Raw genomic sequence first — 22,505 nt, 5'->3', positions numbered from 1 at the left:
AAACTGATGGTGCCCAGCTATCAAAGATAGAGCTTCAGGAATCTTAAATTCTTGAAGCAAACAAGCAGCCGTCTAGGAGAGAAGCAGCAAGTCCACGTGGAAGAAGCACACCAGCCTGTGCAGTCATGAGATGTCCATGGAATCAGCTAACAGGCACCAGAAGACCCAAAACAAACAATCAAAAAAACATTTTGCTGAGAATGAGGGGAGTCAGAGCAGAGACCCAAAACCCATCTGTAGAAAATAGACATCTCCTCACAGAAGGGTCACCAGGAGGAGATGAATCAACCAGGGCGCAGTATAGTATCTATGAAACACATAATATTCCTCTGGATCTTTGAGACTTCCTCCTCCCACCCCACCCCCACCCGCCACTATAATGACCCCTGCCTTTCAGTTCTGGCTAGATCCAAGCAGGTATACTGGTACAAATAAGAGCTCACGACACACCTAATCCAGGTCCACTAACCCCTCAGAGGCAGGAATGGGGGTAGTAGTGATACCAGTAAGTTAGGGGGGCGGTGGGGGGAACCAATTACAATGATCATCGAATAAGTCCCACCCACCCCAGGGGGACAAACAATGGAGACATGGGTGAAGGGAGACACTGGTTGGTGTACAATATGAAAATAATAATAATATATAATTTATCACGGAGTTTCGAGTGGGGGAGGGGGAAACAGGGAAAAAAGAGGAGCTGAAACCAAGGGCTCAAATAGAAGCAAATGTTTAGAAAATGATGATGGCAACATATGTACAAATATGTTTGATACGACTGACGTATGGATTGTTATAAGAGCTGTAAGAGCACCCAATAAAATGATCTTAAGAAGAAAAGAAAAAGAAACCGCTAAATGCTCACTGCTGGTAACACAATTTCAACTATGGCTTACAAGTACCGCATCCAGTATATTTCTTCTCTAGCTGATGAGCTCTGAACGACTGATGGACGGTAGTCTTCACTATTGACTATCAGATGCCAGCCTCATGTCCTCTAGTCTCCAGAGTCCCTTGGAATCCCCAGGGCCACATGGAAGGAGGAATGCTGAAGTGATCTGACAGGTGCCATGTAATCAATCGGTCTTTATCTTTGTTGTTTTTAATAGTTGCATTGGCATTTAATTCGCATATGATACAATGTAATCATTCAATCATATTACAAAGAGATGCGCAATCATCACCACCATCAATTTCAGGGCATTTTCTCATACTCTCTGTTAGTTCCCCACTTCCCACCAAGTACATGCCACATCCTTTAGTGAATCATTAATTCAGTTACAGTCTCTATAAATTTACTTATCCCGGATTTCATATACTGAAAATCATACAGAACACAAAAAATGACGACAAACCAAAACAGAAAACTTCAGCCAAAAGGAAAGCAGAAAATATTAAAAGTGGAAACAACTTTAAAATGGGTCAGAAGACATATCACATGATAAGGTGTTGTATTTTAACCTAACCGTGTCTGCCATAATCAACTTTACAACTCCCTCTTCTGTTATCAAGACTAAGCACGCCCTCCACCAGGGTCAGAGGGAATTCACTGGAGCTTAATCCTTGTGGAGACCTGCAAAGATTCTGGGCTGCGCCTCTCATCCATAGCCTTCTACAACCAGATGTTCAGAATTTAGGCTCCGATACCATCCCCTCCGTTGGATACAGGTTATATTATTTATAATCCTTGGATTGCTTCTTTCATGTGGACTTAGTTGATACCTCACTTAGATCGCTGCTTGTTTGAAGACAAACCTTAAAGACCACAAGAAGCAATGAACTTGCCAACAGGAGATCTGGGAAGGGTAGACAGGTCAAGTGGAGGTTTCCTAATAGAGGAGAGTTTGTGGAACTTGAACTCTGCTCTGGAAACTACTCTCTCTTTTCTCTCAGGCAAGTAAACCTTTCCACTTACAAGCCCGAAGAATAGCATCTTGTACACTGAGGGTGTTATAAAATTTAAGAGTCAATATGAACTGTTTAACACAGTTCTGACCACAATATAAATAACAACATGAAACAGAAAGAAGCGTGCCAGGATTATTGATTTAGGAATGATTTAAGATTAGAGACAACACTGAAAGGCTAATCTTATGATGGCATATACAAATTTTTATTTTTAAAATTCATTTGAAACATAATTGATGACGCTTTTCAGGATGCAGAGGCCAAAATTGTGAAATCCTCGATGTTTACACTGATGCACAAAAATATAGAAGAAAACAGCTAAAGAAGTTTATAAGTGGAAGCACCATCCTCCATTTATGAAAAGCACCTAATTCTACGATGGCCAACACATTTCACCCTCGTGTGTGCATACTTCCTAACTTAAAAGTGAACATGAAGAGCGCACATATCCCTATAACTGCTATGTAAACAATAATTCCAATAATCATCCTGCAATAATTCTAGTCCAGAAGATTTTAATTATGTATCTTGGTATCACAAGCAAGGATCGCAGCATGCAATATGATCATAAACTACGGAATTTACGCAGCATCTCCTAAGATATGACTGTACAATGCTAACAGCCCCACCAGTGGAACATAAATCACACTGTTAAAAGCCACAACAGTGTTTATGGGTGAATGCCTCAAAGCACGATAAATTATAATATTCATTTCATGCGAAGAAATGTTGGTCCTTCCTCTGCATAGTAAATTTCTTAATGATGACATTTAGAAGAATCCTCGCCTATCAACTGATATATTTCAGAGCATGCCCCAAACTATCGAGAAACAGAGGTGCACAAGCTCCTAAGGTGTTGCTTTAAGCCAAGTTTTTCTTAAAATTTAATAAATAAACAGCTACAGAAAGAGAGGCAATTAGAAAATGTGATTTAGCTATCATTAATCTACATCAAAGGACTATGATGATGCGCAGTGTGTCTTTCAAATTATTCTCCATTGTAGGCTTCACAATTGAAGTTGAGAAATCTCTTTGACAAACTAGTCCCTTATTAAAAATCAAAGGGAAATACTTTGCTACCATCTGTGCTACATTAACGCCGTCGGGGAAGACTGATCACACGCTAAGTGAAGAAGTACCCAGCTCTATTGGGAAAAGCGACAGCCACACAAGGACCACAGCACTCATGTTCATCCTCTATGAAAACTCGCAGCGCATACGAAACACGAGGTTCATTTCGCTACATGAGCCTCCTTGCTGAAAGGAGAAACCATGAGAAAACTGTGACCCTATGAATGCATCATCAAAGTTTGTTTGTTTGGGTTTCATTGTCATCAACACCAAACTACGCTTCGCAAAATGTGACCAGCACCTGCGGGGTCTGATTTAATACGAAGGGGTGCAGGAGAAACGAAAACTTTTACATTTAACTGCATTAGTCGAAAGTGGATGATGTTATAAAGAATTTGGTAAAATTATCCGTAAATGGTTGTCAGTAAAATTTATGACAGGCAATCTCTTTTCTTTAAAGCACACCGAATCAAGAAAAATCTGTTCCCACGGTTAGAAGCTCATTTTAGAAAGTATTACTATAAATCAGGCTTCTTTATCTCCGGTATACCAGATACTATGACCATGATCTGACAAGTTCCTCCTAATTACCCACCTTAATTACAGTAATTATATATTTTATAGTAAATGCAAGTAACAAGGTTCATTTGGAAGATAAATTGTGAACTACAGGCTTTGGGTTTTTTTTCTTCTTTCCTTTTTAAAGAGAAGATGTGGAAGATGCTCAACCATTTCATTCAATTCATCATATTCAGCACTTGTTCTTTATTTTGGAACTAGGTCTAAGACAGTGGTTCTCAACCTTCTTAATGTCATGACCCTTTAATACAGTTCCTCATGCTGTGCCCCAACCATAAAATTATTTTCATTTTTACTTCATAAAATTGTAGTTTTGTTATTGTTATGAATCAGGCAACCCCTGCAAAAGTGTCATTCGACACTCCCCAGCCCGCCACCTCCAACCAAGGGGTCGCGACCCAAAGGCTGAGAACTGCTGGTCTAAGAGAACACTTAATTGAAAACCTGTATTTTGATGCAAAGGGCTTAAGTAGAGAGCAAATGCTTTGAAAATGATGAGGGCAAAGAATGTACAGATGTGCTTTATACAACTGATGTATGTATATGTATGGATTGTGATGAGAGTTGTATGAGCCCCTAATAAAACGTTAAAAAAAAAAACAACCTGTATTTTATGGTTAGATTTTTTTTTTCCCCAATGTCCTTTTTATAAAGAAGATCAACCATCATTTGATCCCAACTACTGGTTCCCTCTACTTATTTTATAGCTTTCTTACGCCACCTTAGTTTTTACAAGGATTTTAACTAAAGCTAAGGCACTACATAAAATATATTCAGTGGATAATTTTTAAAGAGCGAGAGAGAGAAACACTCGGGGTGCTGGGGGGTGTTGTGGGAGGCAGGACATGTCAACTGTCCTTCAAGCCTAGTTTGTTATGAAAATATTTGAGGAGGTAAAGTTGGCAACAATGCAATTTACGTGGCAATGGGAAAAAGTCTGCACCAGGAAGATTATAGATCTAGAGATAGATATTTCTATTTCAGAATGTTTATATTCTAGATGCATTATTACCTCTCATCAAAGGCACGCAGGAGGCTGTTACCATTCTAAAATAGATAGTTAGAACAAAACCTAAGATTTTTGTTTTAAAATCACTTTAGTGTTTGGGACATGAGTTAAGTCTCAGCACTGCCACCAACCCAACTCAACAGAATGAATGCAGCTCCCTACAGCATTGCGCAGGACGCCAACGAGGGAGGGGCCACCCTCGGGAGTGACCGTCCTCAACGTCCGTAAGACAGGAAAGGAGAATCGAAAGGGACTCACAGCCACTGAAAGTCTAATGATACGAAACCCAAACAGCGAAACATCAAGTAAGTATCTTGAAGCTACACTCTGGCAAGGAGTAAGCATGGAATAAGTAAAAAAAAATGGCTTTTGGAAAGTGAATTATTATAATTCTCTCAACAGACTCTACCTCTAAAAGATACAGCATCTGGAGTCTTAAAGGCTTGAAGGCAAACAAGTGGCCATCTAGCTCAGAAGCAACAAAGCCCACATGGAAGAAGCACACCAGCCTAAGTGAATACAAGGTGTTGAACGGACCAGGTAGCAGACACCAAGGAACAAAAACAATCATTGTGTGATCACCTTCCTCACATAAACGCTGAAGATGAATGTGTGCATAAGCAAGTGTGGTGAAGAAGGCTGATGGTGCCTGGCTATTGAGAGATATAGCGTCTGAGGACTTAAAGGCTTGAAAGCAAACAAGCCTAGCCCAGAAGCAACAAAGCCCACATGGAAGCAGCACACCAACATGGGTGATCATGAAGGGCAGAGGAGACCAGGTCTCAAACAACAAAGGCGGGGGGTGGGGGGTGGGAATCACATCACCATGAATGAGGGGGAGTGCGTGATGGGGACCCAATGCCCATCTGTAGACAGCTGGACATCCCTTGCAGAGGGGTAGTGGGGAGGAGATTAGTTACTCAGGGTTCAGTGTAGCAACAAGGAAACTCAAAACCTTCCTCAAGTGCTTAAACGCTTCCTCCCTTCCCGATTATCATGACCCCAATTCTACCTTGCGGACCTGGTTAGACCAGAGGATGTACAGCGGTGCAGTAGGGATCTGGAAACACAGGGAATCTAGGACAGACGAACCCCTCAGGACCAGCAGTGGGAGTGGCGACACCGGGAGGGAAGGGGGTGTAGAAAGGGAGAACCGATCTTGGAGATCTATGTGTAACCTCCTCTCTGGGAGATGGGCAATGGGGAAGTGGGTGAGGGAAGACGCCCAGCAGTGTAACATAAGATATAATAATTATTTGTAAATTATTAAGGGTGCAGGGAGAAGGGGGGAGCGGGGAGGGAGGGGAAGGGGAAAAAAGGGAAACTGAGCTGATTCCAGGAACCCAAATGGAAGGCGACTTTTGAGAATGAAGAGGGCAACGAATGTATAAGGGTGCTTTGCTCAATTGATGTATGTATGGATTGTGATAAGAGTTGTATGAGCCCCAATAAAAAGATTTATTAATAAAAAAAAAAAAAGAAAAGCAACACTCAAACCCAGGCCTCAAGACCCAGAAAGACACATGCTCCCAAGTAACTTTCCTACAGATCTTGTTTAATGATTGAAAAATAATTCCATGTTGCATGTTACATAAAATATTAAAAAACATACCAAAAATTTAAATGACAATCACAGCAAAGCCTCAGGAGGGATCTACCTTATTTTCCTATGAAACTTGAAATAGGTACCCCAATAAACCTTATGAGACTGTGGTCAGTGCCCTTTTGGGTCACCATTTATAAGTGAGTATGGGATCAGGCTTCAAAGAACCAGAACAAAAAATCGTATTGATGTGAATGAGGAGGCCATAGTGGAGACCCAAAGCCCATCTGTAGACAAGTGGACATCTCATGAAAGGATCACAAGGAAGAGCAGAGACGGTCAGGGTACAGTAGAGTGCTAACTAAACATCCAACTTCCCTCTAGTTCCTTAATGCTTCCTGTCCCCACCATCACGACCCCAATTCTACCTTACAAATCCGGCTACACCAGAGCATGTACATGGGTACAGATGAGAGCTGGAAATTCAGGGAATCCAGGACAGAGAAACCCTCAGGACCAATAATGAGAGTAGCCATCCCAGGAGGGGCTAGGAAAGTAGGGGGAACCGACTATAATGATCGACATATAACCCCCTCCCAGGGGAATGAACAACAAAAAGTGGGAGAAGGAAAACCGCAGTCGGTATAAGGCATGGAAAAAAATAATTTATAAATGATCAAGGGTCCATGGAGGGAGCGGGGAAATGAACTGATAACAAGGGCTCAAGAAAAATGTTTGAAAATGATGGCAACATTCTATACAAAGGTGCTTGTCGCAATGGATGGATGGATGGATGGGTTGTAATAAGAGCTGTAAGCCCCCCATAAAATAATTTAAAATAAAAAAGGAGTATGTTACTTACCACATACCAACTGGAGAAAAGTCCAATGACAACATCAAAAGGGCCACAGATCTTAAAGTAGCACCCAAAATGTCAATGCGTAACTAATCATTTTATCTTTTTTACCACCATCTAATTTTAACACAGTGACAAAAGCCCACTTTCCCCTGGTAGTGAGATTTTTTTCCACATTGTACTCTGAACACAAGGTTCACTAACTCCCTCCAGGACACTATCAAGGACAGAGGGACCCTTGATGAAGAATCCCCAAGAGGAGAAAAGCCCAATTACATACCCAGTCTTCTCAACTAGAAAATAAATATAATCAGCACTGTCGTGCATTAGAAGAATGCTGATGAGTCAAATCTCTTCCTCATCATACTCTTAAGAGATTCATAACCACATTATAAATTTTTTCAATGAAGTGCCTTAAATAAGTATTTATATGTATGTATGTTGTTGCCAACAAGTCAGTTCTAACTCAAGAAGATCCTATGCTTACGTGCATGCCTACATATAAGGGGGCGTCAAAAAGTTTGTGTGAAAAGCTCATTCATTATCCTTTTAACCCCATTTTTTCCACGTGCATACTTAATTGTATCAGAAGAAAGTAAAACTCTGAATCTATTCTTGTAATAGTCATATAATCGTATGGTTAGTGGTTAACACTACTCCAAAACTGCAGCCCTATAGCACACTGCATCATGAGAAGGCGCTTAACACAACGATCCATACAGATACCGAGAAGATAAAACTTCTCACAAGCAGACTATAATTCAGTTTTGTACAAAGCAGATGTCCAGTCAATGAGACTCCAAGAATTTTTGCTTGGGTTTTTACATACAGCTAACATTATGTCAGGTATCTAAGAACATAAGATTTAATGACAGATCTAACAAACGTATATGAGCATTATCAATCATTCATGGCACCTGTCAGTCAAGGAAAAGGCTCTCCTACATACACAAGCTAAAAGGAAGTGATCTGGCCAATAAAATGACAATTCCAATTTCCAATTAGAGAGATCCAAAAGCACTTGTACTTTCTTTCCACAGCTAATTAGTTCTCAGCAGAAAGCACAACGGGAAGACAAATAGTTAATAAACAGAGTCTAGGAGCAATCTGAAAAACATTAACCCCCATTTAAATAGAGAAGAAGAATATTAGATTTGGGCAGTCTCAAAATGTGTTCATCTATTTAATTCAACCTAGGAAAGTGATCCTTGGAAGAATGTTGTACCCTAGCTTCTAAAAGTGTACTTAAGTGGTTAGCACTATTGAGGACAGAATCGCTATTCCGTACATACTACACAGAGATTATCACTACTGTAAAAAGCAGGCAGGCATAGAGTGGCAAAAAGTCGGGACTATCCAACAAAACGGGGTCTACTCTCTCAATTCTGGTCTTAGCTTGCACGTCTGACTTTGCGTTGGTCATGATCACTTAAGCTCTCTGGACTTTGGCGCTCATCTATGACATAAGGGAGTTAGGATTTTACCATCTCTCGGGTTAATTGTCATTTCTCAAAATTAATCTAAAGACTATGTTGCTGCTATGTGCCATAGATGTTGACTCACAGCAACCTTGCAGCGCGGAGTAGAGCTATCCCGTAGCTTCCGAGGCTGTCATCCCTAAGAGAGCAGATTGCTAAATCTTCCCCCCCAAATGACTATTGGGTTCATTACCACTGACCTTTCTGTTAGTCACTGACCGTTTTTAAGCACTGCATCCTAAACACCTGATCTTAAAAGAAAAATCTAACCTGTCAATCAGAAATTCCTGACAGTTCTTCTTCCACATACTTTAAGTGACCAATATGAATTCATCAATTATTTAGCCAAGAGGGAATCGATAGTATTTCTCATCTGAAAAAAGAGTTCTTACCTGAAAGAGGATTGTCGTGCAGCAAATTTTGAAGCTTACTACAAAGCTGGATCATGTTGTCCAACTGTCGATTGATCTTCACATCTTGTATCCAGGCTGGGGTGCTGCACACCGGGCACTCGGTTCCAAAACAGTCACTTACACAGTCACTTTAAAAGATTCACAACAAAGCATTCAGTCGGGTCTGAATTCTAAACAATAAACCATCCCAATTTGAACAGAAATAAAGGAAGCACTTTTTCCCCCTAACATATAAGACTATTTTATATTTTACTGTACACTCTGTAATGGTTCTCATTTTATTTTTCATCTATTAACCCAGAATTCTGCGGAAGCATAGCATCACTCTATTGGTGTGTATTATTCAATGAGCCAATAGCATCCAAATGACCAAGGCATGCTACCACAAAATCATGACTGGTAAAAGATCCATTCAGTTACAAGATAAGCCACTGGAATATAGTGAAACACTGACATGGCTTCAGGTTCCACAGTGCTACTAACTGAGAAAAACTACCCCTTGTCAACCTCCAGCGTAGAATCAATGAGGTCCATAATTATCTGAAACAAAGCCACTGCCTTGAATCGATTCTGACTCCTATCAACCTTACAGACCCAAGCAGAACGGCTGCTCAGGGTTTCCAAGGCAGTGGTTCGTAAAATTATTTCTCCAACTGCCTAGTGGTGGCTCTGTGCTGGGCTGCCATGCACATGGTGGGCAGGGCTTTCTCCTCCCTCCAGAAAAGAGAGAGTGCTGCAGCCCACAGGGATCGCTGTGAGCACTGACGCGGGGACGGCAGGGAGCTGGGTAACTTTGAGTTGTATCCAAATACAGTTCATGTGTGAAGCCAGAATTGCTTTATACACGTCAATAAAAACAGCATATGTCAATAGAATGAATACATAACCAGATATGAAACTCTCGCTGTCTTCTCTTCAGTAAGACGCCGAAGAAATTTGCAAGATGTGAAACAATGTCATTTTTTTCAGGGTCTATTATTTCTTTAGCTTGTAAAAGAGTTTCTAAAAGTTGCCGTGTATGTTAATGTGCAATTGGTTTTATTAACATTATTTTAATGAATCAGCATTTTAAAAATGCCTCTGCTTCTATTACACCTATATCTATGTACAATGGGATTTAAAAAGTGTTTGGACTCCCTCAATGCATGAATACCTTCTTTTATTAAATTGGAACTCTATGATGCTCACTCTCCCGACACAACGGCTGGAGCCAAAGTGGGTGAACAAGTAAATGTGGTGAAGAAAGCTGATGGTGCCCGGCTATCAAAAGAGATAGTGACTGGGGTCTTAAAGGCTTGAAGATAAACAAGCGGCCATCTAGCTCAGAAGCAACAAAGTCCACATGGAAGAACACACCAGCCTGTGTGATCGAGTGGTCCCAAAGGGATCAGTTACCAGGCATCAAAGAACAAAAAATCATATCATTGACTGCACACCTCCATGATAGGATCGCTGAAGACAAATGGGTGCATAAGCAAATGTGGTGAAGAAAGCTGATGGTGCCCGGCTATCAAAAGAGATAGTGTCTGGGGTCTTAAAGGCTTGAAGGTGAACAAGCGGCCATCTAGCTCAGAAGCAAATAAGCCCACATGGAAGAAGCACACTGGCCAGTGCGATCACGAGGTGCCCAAGGGACCAGGTATAAGGCATCATGCAAAAAAAAAAAAAGATATAAGTGTGTGTATGTATGTGTATATATGTGTATATGTATATATGTATGTATATATATGTATATATATATCATATTAAATGAAGGGGGATGTGCAGAGTGGAGACCCAAGGCCCAAGTGTCGGCCAATGGAGATCCCCTCATAGAGGGGTTTAGGAGAGGAGATGGGTTAATTAGGGTGTGAGGTAGTATCGATGAAGAACACAGCTTTCCCCCAGATCCTGGATGCTTCCTCCCCCCAACTACCATGATCCGAATTCTACCTTGCAGGGCTGGATAGGACAGAGGCTGTACACTGGTGCATATGAGGGTTGGAGGTACAGGGAATCCAGGGTGGATGATACCTTCAGGACCAAGGGTGTGAGGGACGATGCTGGGAGAGTGGAGAGTGAGTGGGTTGGAAAGGGGGAACTGATTACAAGGATCCACATGTGACCTCTTCCCTGGGAGAGGGACAGCAGAGAAGGGGAGAAGGGAGACTCCGGATAGGGCAAGATATGACAAAATAACGAGGTATAAATTATCAAGGGCATATGAGGGAGGGGGGAATGGGGAGGGAGGGGGGGGGGGGAAAGAGGACCTGATGCAAGGGGCTTAAGTGGAGAGCAAATGCCTTGAGAATGATTGGGGCAGGGAATGTATGGATGTGCTTTATACAATTGATGTATGTATATGTATGGATTGTGGTAAGAGTTGTTTGAGTCCCTAATAAAATGTAAAAGAAGAAAAGAGAAAAAAATGATTAGGGCAAAGACTGTACAGATGTGCTTTATACAATTGATGTATGTATATGTATGAACTGTGAAAAGAATTGTATCAGCCCCAATAAATTGTTAAAAAAAAAAGTGTTTGGAAGAATAGCATTAAAAGATAATGGAAATTCTCCACAAACTTTTTGAAACTACCTAGTAACTATCTACATTTTATACACACACAAGAAAATGCTGTTTATTGTCCTCAATTGGTGTAGTGGTTACAAATTGGGCTGCTTAACCGCAAACTCAGCACTTCAAAACCACTATGCGAGCAGTTCTCAACCTGTGGGTCACAACCCCTTTGGGGGGTCAAAAAACCCTTTGACAGGGGTCACCTGATTCATGACAGTAGCAAAATTACAGTTATGACGTAGCAACGAAAATACTTTTATGGTGGGGGGGGTCACAACATGAGGAACTATGTTAAAGCACTGCCGCATAAGGAGAACCACTGCACTAGACACTCCCACGGAAGAAAGGGGGGCTTTCGAGGCCCATACACAGTTGTAAGCACAGCAACTCACGAGGACAGTCCGACCCTGTCCTGCAGCCACGCTATGAGCCAGCATCAATTCAACCGCCGTTTCGTGCGAGTTAATGGAGACTGACACCAAAAGCTTGAGAAACACTCCTCTGGGTCTTCAATGAATTTGTTGTTAAGAGAACAGATGGACTACTTTCGCCAGGGAAACTCTCTGAAACTACAACACTGTCAATATTCAAATCTGTGTTCCAGCCCTCCCCACCACCTCTCCGTTTCAGGTTAGCCACCTCAAAACCATCTTTAGAAAGTGCATGCTGCCGGCCCAATGGTTGTAGGTAATTCTGAGTCTGCAAAGAATACATAAGCCGCTGTCCTGATTCTTAGCACCACGTAATCAAAACAATTAAACCTGCACTGAATCATGGGCTCTTTCATTGCACCATATGCATCACTCTCTTTAATGAGGTTCCAATGTCTGGTTCACTCACAGAGCACTTCAGACTGATTAAAGGTAAGCAAGCACCCCACACACGACACAATGCCGTGGGTCACTAAGCTTGAGCAGTGCTGTCACTAGTCTATGGTCTTCCGTGAACAAGCCTGCTGCGCCTCAGCTGGAACAGGGCTTCTGCAGCTTCCGGATGGGGACTGGGAGTAGCCGTCATTTCAGGAGTTTAAGGGAGATGATCTTCACAAGGAGGTGACACCTGGGCGGACTTTCTTTGCTAACCTCACAGAAATCTGGCAGAATACAGTGCCGGCCCAAGAAAGAGCAGGTTCCCAAATCCTGAGGCAAGACTGAACCCAGCTTGTTTAGTAAAAAAGTAGGAACACGCAGCTGGGGCCAAGTGAGCCAGGGAGCCAGGGAGGTCGGGATAGGGCTGTGGAGGTCACAAAGGGATTTTAAGCAGGGGAATTACACGGATTTGATTACTATTTTAAAAGCCATGGGCCATAATGCAGACAAGGAGAAGGGATAATGTAACTGGAAAAGAAGGAAACAGGACTAGTTAAGAGGCTATTCCAACAATCTGGAGTGAGAAAATATGATGGGGGCTCTTGGATTACGTATCAGAGGCAGTAAATAGAAAGAAAAGCAGGAAAACTCAGATTTTAACACTCATTCGGAGGTACAAGGAAGGACGGTGGTGACACCCGTGGGTAACACTGGCTTGCTAAGAGCAAGGTCACCAGTCCAAACGTACCAGCCACTCTGTGGGAGAAAGCTGTGTGTGACACTGTCCCCGTCAAGATGTGCGGCCTTAGAAACCCTGTCTGGGGTCACCGCGATTGGAATCAATTCAATGGCAATGGGTTTGGGGGTTCTGCTTTTGACTTTCTGAAGTAGAATTGGTAAACGTACAAGAGGGCTAGGGAAGACAAAGTACAATCTGGTAGCGATGCTTGGGTCAGTGTACAGTGTACACACAGTGTACAGTGTACAGACAGTGGTGCCATACATTGCAATGAGGACTAATGAGGCTCTTGCCTCATTAATATATTGAGGGGTGGATCTAGCACTTTCTTTATAAAGCATCAAGTTTGAGATGTCTTTTTGTCATCTAAATGGAGATATCCTAGTAAACGATGGTGCATATATAATTATCTACCCAATCTTCCTGCTGAGGCTGTTCCATGTAAGAGATCCACGTTTCCAATGACAAGACTGGGGTCACCCTCCCCCAGATAAAGCTGCCTTCCACACCTACCTGCCCCCGTGCATCACAAGCGCAATTACATTCGTGGACGCTCAAGTTTCAGTGAATGCGCTCACCTCTCTTGAAATAATTTAAAGATTGAATCAAAGGAAGTTATATTGCCCTGTTTTCAGAACTAAGCTAAGACATTCAGTCCTCAATTGATTTCTCCTAAACAAGACACAGGATGAGATAAAAGGCTAATCTTCTAACCTATAAACCAGGACCTATACACATTAGACCACTGATAGAATTTCATCCTAACTTTAAGAACTAATCTTCGGAATTTTGAAAAACTAGATTCAAAGCTAACTTGATAAAAAAATACAGACATATTTAAATTATATGAAGGCCATTTTATTTCTGCCCCACCAAGAATGCCAAAGCCAGTATATAACTTTAGACAGAGCGTCACATTTAAGCTTTGGTTTTCATATTTGTAAACAGTTACACAGATCAAAGTAACAGGGTATGTACAGTAAGCTACTGTGAAGACTATGAGCGTTACATAAATATAAGGTACTCTATTAATCTGATTATATGATTATTCTCTAACAAAAACAGTAGTTATACTACCATACTGAGGCCATAATTACTTACCTACAGAAGATGTGCTCACATCCTCCTAAGCAAACAGGTTCCCTCAGAATATGGGTGCTGTTTGAAGAAAGAAATGCCCAGAATTTAGGTCAATGCCAGATAAACATTCCATGCCCAACATCTCATCAGCCGAAGGCCCAACATTACCAAACTTCTCTTTCTCAAAGCACAAAGTATGAAGGAAGGATGTGTGCATCTGTAAGCCTGTTACTCCCAGGTACAATCTTGTATCACAACATCTCTGCTGAACTTCAATTCAACTGTCAAACATTGAACAAGTTCTAACTCTTTTCATAATGTACAGTCCCCTGAAGTCACAGGAAGAGGCAACTCTTCTCAAATGTCTCAAAAGCTCTTAACAGTCAAAGCCAGCCACTGGCTTCTCTTTGCAACCACGAGCACACACTGTCAATCAAAGTAGAGACTCAAAACTCAAAAGAAGAGGCACGGGCAGAATGACCTTATAATTTTTGGAGCTCCTTCTGAGTGAAGGGCGGTGGTAAGTGGGATCCTACAAAACTCAGTGTGTTCCAGGAATGTCTCAGACAACCAAGCTACCTGGTCCCCTTACCAGTCTCACTACACCAAGAAGTCAATGTCAACTGAGTGACCCTACAGGACAGGGTCTATAGGACAGGATGCCTCAATAAGCTTCTGGGAGTGTAACTCTAGGAGACTAGAAAGCCCCATCTTGCAGGTGGTTTCGAAGCGCAGACCTCGTGGATTGCAACCCCACCCATCACCACTATGCCACCAGGGCGCCTATCTTGCCCCTTATGGACCCGTTTCCCATCTCCTTTTCACTGGTGTCTTGTAAAAAACAGTCATTCTTTGGGTTCACAAAAAGTTGCCTGTTTTGTTCTCTGAGCAACAGTAACCAGGAATCACCAGGTTGGCTGGCAATGGGCAGAATTAGAGATTCACTCCGTTGGGGAAGGAAACAGAAACAAAATAACCTCAACTCAGCCGAGCAACATCCCTGCATCCATTGCTAAGCTCGGAAACAGAAGAACGGTCTTACTGACAAACTACGACCTCAAGTCATTAAGATGCAGCAAGACCAAGCAGAAAAGGTAACACTTTTGAAGGCTGACTGATTTTATTTATTATTAGACTACCCCTAAGGGCCATTTCGTATGTGCACCATCCCCATCCAGTCACCTCCGTAAACATATCCATAAAAACAGTTTTCCACTGCACACTTGAGTATCTACAAATGTTGAAGTGAAATTAAGTTTCCAGAAAGCAGGCTAACGCAGTACACACTCATGTTACTCTCAAGATAGTGAACGGTGCTCACTGACATTATAAAAACCATTACTTTTCAAGAACCTGGCAAGATCTGATTTTTCTATCACACTACATAGCACATCCTGATAGAAATATGACCCATGATGCACCAGTCACGTCCGTGAACCCAGCAATTAAATACGATGACCTCTAACGCACTGTACTCCTGCTCAGTAATGTTCTTCCTGACTGGACCTGCAAACCTAACCTCTACTTTTCCCCAACAACTCTGTTGAATTCAGCTTCATTACAAGCTCTGAATCTAAGGCACCTAAAGTCCTATTTTTCTTCCCTCCTCCTTTTCTATCACAATATCCTTCTATCTTTTCTACTCTGTCACTTGACCAAGCCTTGAGGTCCAGGTTCTTCTCTACCTGAGACGACTATGTTCATTCAGTCCGTGAGCTCATGGATTCTCCATCAGCACAGACCGAAGACTCCCCTCCTTTAACCTTCACCACTCCCTCTACTCTGTTGAGCTAGACATGGACGTACTGGAAAGGCCCGCTGCCTGCGTGCTTGGGCAGTGGAATGAACAACCCTTAGAAAAACCTGGAAATGTACAAAATCTTCTGTGTACATTCAACCGGTAGCGTTTTCATCTATGGATTTGGCAAAAGTGGCACATTAGATGTTACATGAGTTTTAAACAAAAAGACTAGATGGCTATTCAAAATATTCTCCACACTCAATCCCATTAAACTTATTGGAGTCTTTGAAATACAGGCAAGTGCATATGTAAATACATTTACATATGAAAAGGAAATAGATCTATGTGCATATATTTATAGGTTTAGTATTAAGGTAGCAGATGGACATTGGGCTTCCACTCAAGTACTCCCTCAATGCAAGAACACTGTTCTATTAACCATGATGCTCACCTTCCCAACACGGTAGCTGAAGACAAAGCAGGTGCATAAGCAAATGTGTTGAAGAAAGCTGATGGTGTCCAGCACTCTGGGGTCTTAAAGGCTTGAGATAAACAAGCACCCATAGCTCAGAAGCAACAAAGCCCACATACAAGAAGCACACGAGCCTATATGATCATGAGGTGTCGATGGGACCAGGTATCAGGCATCAAACAAAAAATCCTATCACTGTGAATGAGGGGGAGTGCCGAGTGAAGACCCAAAGCCCATCTGTAGGCAACTGGACAGCCTCTTACGGAAGGGTCACGGGGAAGAGATGCACCAGTCAGGGTGCAGTATAGCACTGATGAAACATAAAACTTTCCTCTAGTTCCGTAATGCTTCCCCGCCACACACACACTATCATGATCCCAATTCTACCTTACAAATCTGGCTAGACCAAGAATGTACACTAGCACAGACAAGAGCTGGGCACACAAGGAATTCAGGACAGATAAACCCCTCAGGACCAATAATGAGATTAGCGATACTAGGAGGGTAAGGGAAAGGTGGGGGGAGAAGAGGGAACAGATCACAATGATCTACATATAACCTCCTCCCTGGGGAAGAACAATAGAAAAGTGGGTGAAGAAGGGAGACATCAGCCAGTATAAGACATGAAAAAATAATAATAACTTATAAATTATCAAGGGTTGATGAGGGAGAGTGGGGAAGTGAAGAGGGGGGCGGGGAATTAGCTGATACCAAGGGCTTAAGTAGAAAGAAAACGTTTTGAAAATGATGGCAACAAATGTACAGGTGTGCCTGACACAATGGATGGATGGATGGCTTGTGATAAGAGTTGTACGAGCCCCCAATAAAATGATTTTTTAAAAACAAACTTACTGGAGTCAGCTGGTATGATCTTTTCAGCACCTAAACCAACATTCCAACCTTTTCACCCATCAATATCTTATCCCTTCTTCCTCTGGGTTGAGGGATAAGTTTGGTTCCTGCAGCCATTCTTCCTCCTTAAGGTATGACGGCCCTAGCTATTTGCTCCTTCTACCTCCAATATCATTCCTGTCCCCCAAAGTACCCTACTCCACTATAATTTCCTTTCTTCTTCCTAGAGTCTGTGGTGAAGCAAACAGTTAACAGGTGTGAGTGCTAACTGAAAGATGGAGGTTCCAGTCCACACAGAAGTTCCCTGACAACTCTAGAGCGTTTTCTACTCAGACACATGGAAAGTTGTTACGGATCTGAGGCGCCTCCCAGATCAACTAGTCAGTGCGTTTTTCATGCGTATCCCAATACGCACAGGTAATCTCTCCTTCAACCTTAAAAAAAACCAAAAACTTCATTTGAGCTTTCACTCACTCTACCTCCGACCCCTAAGTCTCCCTTCCTAGCACAGATAAGATTCTTAAATGCATGCTCTTTACCAGCAAACTGTCCCCTCACACTCCCAGTCTTCAATCCCACCTCTCTGCTAAAGCTGACCTCCAAAGTATGTTTGGTCCTCATTCTGACTTCTCTATGAAACAGCACGAACCGCTAACCACACAGACCTTTTCTGAAACCTGCCCTGCACGGAGTGCGTCTCCTGTGCTGCAGTTGTTAGCTGCTGCGCAGGCAGTTCTGACTCAGAGCTGATCCTATGTCAAATAGAAGGAGCCACAGCTGGTCCTGTGCGGTCCTCACAACTGTAATGCTTGAACCTATTGCTGCAGCCACTGTGTCAATCCATCTCTTCAAGGGTCTTCCTCTTTTGTTACCTTTCTACAATAGTACATTTACTTGCTTTGTTAGTCTGGGTAGACTAGAGAAACAAATTCATAGATACCCATGTGTGTATAAGAAAGAGCTTTATGTACAAGAGCAATTGAATATTGAGAAAACATCCCAGCACAGTTCAGATCAAGCCCATGTGTCCAATACCAATCTATAAAGTCCTCTTCAGACTCACGTAGAGACATGAAATGACACCAAATGCAAGAAAATCTCAGGCCAGTGGGTGGGAAGTCTTGTGGATCCAGTGGTGCTGTAAGCAACTCAGAGCTGGCAGGGGTCTCCACGTGGCTCCTCCAGCTCAGGGCACTAGAGCAGTTCCATCTGTCTTGTCAGCTGCAATGTCCCCCAGGGAGTCAGTGTGTTTCTTGCCTCCAGAGAGCTATTATCTCCTTAGTGCCTCCACTCCACCCCTTCACTTGTAAGCCTCAAATTGACAATAGATTAGATAACCACCACACCTGCCTATTCCAGTACTTCATTGGCTGCTCTTTTCCTAACTTACAGTAAGCATATTCCTTCAAAGATGCAGTGCAAAGCCTTCTGACTTCCTCTAACTAGACCCGACTCAATGCCTTGATTCTGTTTCTAGCTTTAAATTTCCTTCCTCCGATGACTCTGAACCCACTGACTGTGCGTCTGACCCCTTACCATAACAATACGATCCTATAATGCAATTAGCAATAAATATCTGTGAACAATTGGTCAGATGTACTAATTATTCTAATAATTCATGAACTAGAAAAGATTTGTTGTTAACACAGGAGGAAAGACATGAAAACAAAATGAGTGAGAAGAGTGAGGTGGACACATGGGCGGGAACAGAACAGAGTGGTACAGGGAAAGCTGGGAGTGGGGAGGGCCAATATCGAAAGACTTCCAAGAAAAACATCTCAGAGGGTGGCAGCCCAGTGCCAAAGCAAGGCTCTCAGATCGGAGCTGACAAGTTATCCAGGAATAAAAGGATCCATATGATATCTAGGTAATATCTATTAAAATGTCAAATATATACAACTTTAACTCAAGATAGTCTACTGCCAGGAATTTATCTGACAGATCCTCAAACACCCAAAGATATATAAACAACAACTTACAAATGTCCATTTAAGAGTTATATTTGAAATGTCACATATTAAAATTTGAAAAAAGCAATCAGAATGACATAGGGCTTCTCAAGGGATGCTAGAGAACACGAGAAAGACTTTGGAGTAGTAACAGGAACTTATTTTGTACTGAAGAATTCTATATCATCGTCCATAGCATACAATTAATACCTGATAGAGCATAAAAAAACTCCATTTTCAGAAATAGAAACCTAAGAAGGCAATAATAGCCCATGAGGGGGAGTGGAGTGGGGTGGGGTGGGGGGTTAGGATAAGAAACTAAAGTTAGAAACAAACACAGTTACTTGAAAATGCTAGAACCAAACAGTATGAACAAGGTTGTGTTGAACACCTAGAACTGATAGGCAGTAAAGCCCAAGGACGTTTTCGTTACAATTTCTGTCCTATTTATCTTGTAACTGTGTTCATGTATAATTTTAGAGAAAACTTCTAAAAGGCACATAGACAAGGACACTCACTCCAGTGCTGCCCATCACGGAACATGACTTAAGACAACCTAAATTTTTACCAACGAGGACATGAGGAAATAAATCAATGACACATCACTCTGATGTATAATGTCCCCTGATCTCAGGTATATAATATTTATATAATCATAAATCATCTCTTTTTTCTTAAAGGACATACAATAAACTATAACTAGTTCTTTTTTTTTAAAAAGGACTTAGATTTGTCACTGAGTTGTTTTCAATATTAAATGTTTTTATAAAATATTTAATGAGTATACAATGTGTTAACACCTTAAGACATATATAAATTATTCCCCCTTTTTTTCAATTCAATAGTGAAAATTCTTCAGAGAACCCATGCAACTTCCCCCACCCCGCTCAGCTCCTCAGCAAATAATATTTTTATTATTAACTAATGAAGCCAGCGTCTTCAACATTTCACACACAGATAGATGTCCAAGGTTTACTCACTTCCCTCCCCAGCTCAGAGGCACTACCCCCCCCCCAACTATTCACACACAACTCATTAAGCAGAACTGTTCAGGATTATATAATGGAGCTGTCACTCAGCAAAGAGTTATAAGAATGATTGGGTTGTAGTCTCCTGCTATCTCTTCTGCAACATCCATTCCATGCCCTAGATGTAGGGAGACATGCAAATCTGACTTTGACACATCTACCTGGGTAGTTTATAAACCAATGTGGCTTAAGTAAAATGGGCAAAGGCTTCAAAGGAGAAAAGAGTCACCTAGTTGGGGCTCTGGAGATGAATGCTAAAAAAAATAGTTTGTATTGCAACTGTCAGACTCCCTGTTTTTCTTGACTTTACATAGCCCATAGATCCATAGCCACCAGATCTTGACTTTCAATCTTGCTGAGCTTCCCAATCCACCATTGCCTACATACTATGATGCTAGGTGAGCATCAAGATTTCAAAAAATCCTTAGTGAATGAGCCAAATGGAATACTACATTAAAAAATGCATTGGTATTAACAATTCAATTTCATTCTTATCCTGTTTACAGTATGATATACATATATATTAGAAATTTTAACAAATCCAGAAGAATAAGAAAAGACATTTGCATGGTAACAAGATTTAGGTACCTTGAAATTTCAACTTACTTTTCTTTTGCCCCATCAGCAGTCATAGTTCTAAGACTTCACATGCAGTTGATTTGGAAAGATCCCCACAGCCAGAGAGGCTTATAACTTAGAGAACTACTAAGTATTGAGAACTTTTTTTAAAGTTCCTGTAGATACAAACTTTTCTTCACAAAAACAAAAGGAGAGCAAATTAAGCTAACAATACTGAAGCAGACCTGTCTTGTAATGGAACGGCTCCCTAAGCTTTCATGAGAAGTTTAAGGACAGAACAAACCAGAGTTGGAATCAAGTTGATGCTAGTTTATAAGACACAGCAAAAGTGCCGTGAGGCTTCCCATGGTGTAAATGTTTACAGAATCAAGTGCCACATCTCTGAACCATCAACCTATCAGTTAGCAGCCATCCTAGTTTCTTATATCAACTGCCATTCAAGTGCACAAAATGGCTACTGGACATTCTTATATTTGAAGAGTACTCAAGTATAAGTATTCAATTAAACATTGTGTGTGCTTCTCTTTAGGGGAATTAACAACACCATTACCAAATGAAGAGTGTTAATAATGAAACCGCTATGTCATGTGTCATGTAGTTATTTGTATACGTCAGATATAAACACAACACAAAGAATAAGAAACCATGCGTACTTGCTTAATGTCCATGATCAAGTAGTGATGATTAAGTGAAATATTCCAAATGCTGCTCTATTAGCGACGAGGAAGGTGCGACTTCAACTCGTGTACTTTTGAGGGTGCCTGCAAATACCATCCATGGGCAGATGCCTAAAAGCCCCCCATCCCTACCCAACAATCTGAGCTCCAGGCCGTAGACCCACATCTCTACCCTAATGCCATTCCCACTGTGACTGACTCCTCACTAACTTGCTGCCATTGAGTCAATTCCAACTCACAGCAATCCCAAAGGCAAAAATAGAACTGCCCTGTTGGTTTCCAAGGCTGTGAACCTTCATGGGAGTAAAGGCCTCACTTTTCTCCCTGGGCCTGGCTGCAGGATGCAAACTGCTGACCTTGCAGTGAGCCGCCCAATGTGTAGCAACTATGCCCCCCAGGCTCCTTTGGGGCATAATATTAACCAGTGGGGACTCGCGTGTCTGGGGGGTTTCTCTGGCCCTCACACGCTAGCTCTGTATGCCAGTTATACACCTCCTCTAACAGAAAAGGCCCAAGTGGTGGTTCTGACTGGAACGTCCCCAGGGAAAGAGCTGTGCCTTCTTCATCTGCTCTGAATCTTTGGTCTCCACTGATTGTGGGCAATTAACCTCAAGAACCATGGAGCATTTCTGACCATCTGTAACCAGGGCCTGCTTCACTCACAACAGCCCCTCAACAGTTAATTGTTAACTGTTCATTAATTTAATGAATACTAGATATCAGGTATTTGAAACTGGGACAGCCGTCCACCAAAGAACCAAAACATTTTCTGCCAAAATAAGGCTAATTTGAGAAAGATCTGTCTGTCAGCATGAACTCAAAAACTTACTCATGGACTCATCAAGAGACAGCTAAATAGGAGAAACTGACTGAACCTATGGCCAAAGAAGGGTCCCCTCAAAGGAAATACCTGCAGTGACAGGGCTGCGATGTAAAAGTGACATTACATTCTAAGCTTCCAGTGGTTAAGGTATGGCCTCGGGTTTGAGGGGGACTTTGAACGGTTCGTGGAAAAATAAGAGTTGGAAATAATGGAGTTTTTCCAGTAACTTACTGAAGCTTCTTCATATTTACCACCACTCCCTAGGCCCTCTCTTGAAGATACCCAGACAAGAGTAACTATTTAATTGTAACGCAAAACAAATGGCACTTCACTGTCTTTTTTTATA

At 41.8% G+C, this 22,505-nt stretch overlaps 1 protein-coding gene across 2 annotated transcripts in view; it reads right to left on the bottom strand.

Annotated features, from left to right (window-relative positions):
• BARD1 (BRCA1 associated RING domain 1) overlaps nt 1–22,505 on the bottom strand; it is a 94,091-nt gene that overhangs the window by 65,305 nt on the left and 6,281 nt on the right. For both annotated transcript variants that reach the window (XM_075529501.1, XM_075529502.1), the window contains exons 2-3: nt 14,060–14,116; nt 8,834–8,982 (exon numbers count right to left, since the gene is read on the bottom strand). In XM_075529501.1, coding sequence (XP_075385616.1) covers nt 8,834–8,982; nt 14,060–14,116 — 206 coding nt within the window. The remainder of the gene's footprint in view (nt 1–8,833; nt 8,983–14,059; nt 14,117–22,505) is intronic.

The sequence above is a fragment of the Tenrec ecaudatus genome, chromosome 13, assembly GCF_050624435.1.
Source record: "Tenrec ecaudatus isolate mTenEca1 chromosome 13, mTenEca1.hap1, whole genome shotgun sequence".
Taxonomy (NCBI): Eukaryota; Metazoa; Chordata; class Mammalia; order Afrosoricida; family Tenrecidae; genus Tenrec; species Tenrec ecaudatus.
This window is presented reverse-complemented; position numbering and strand designations above follow the sequence as displayed.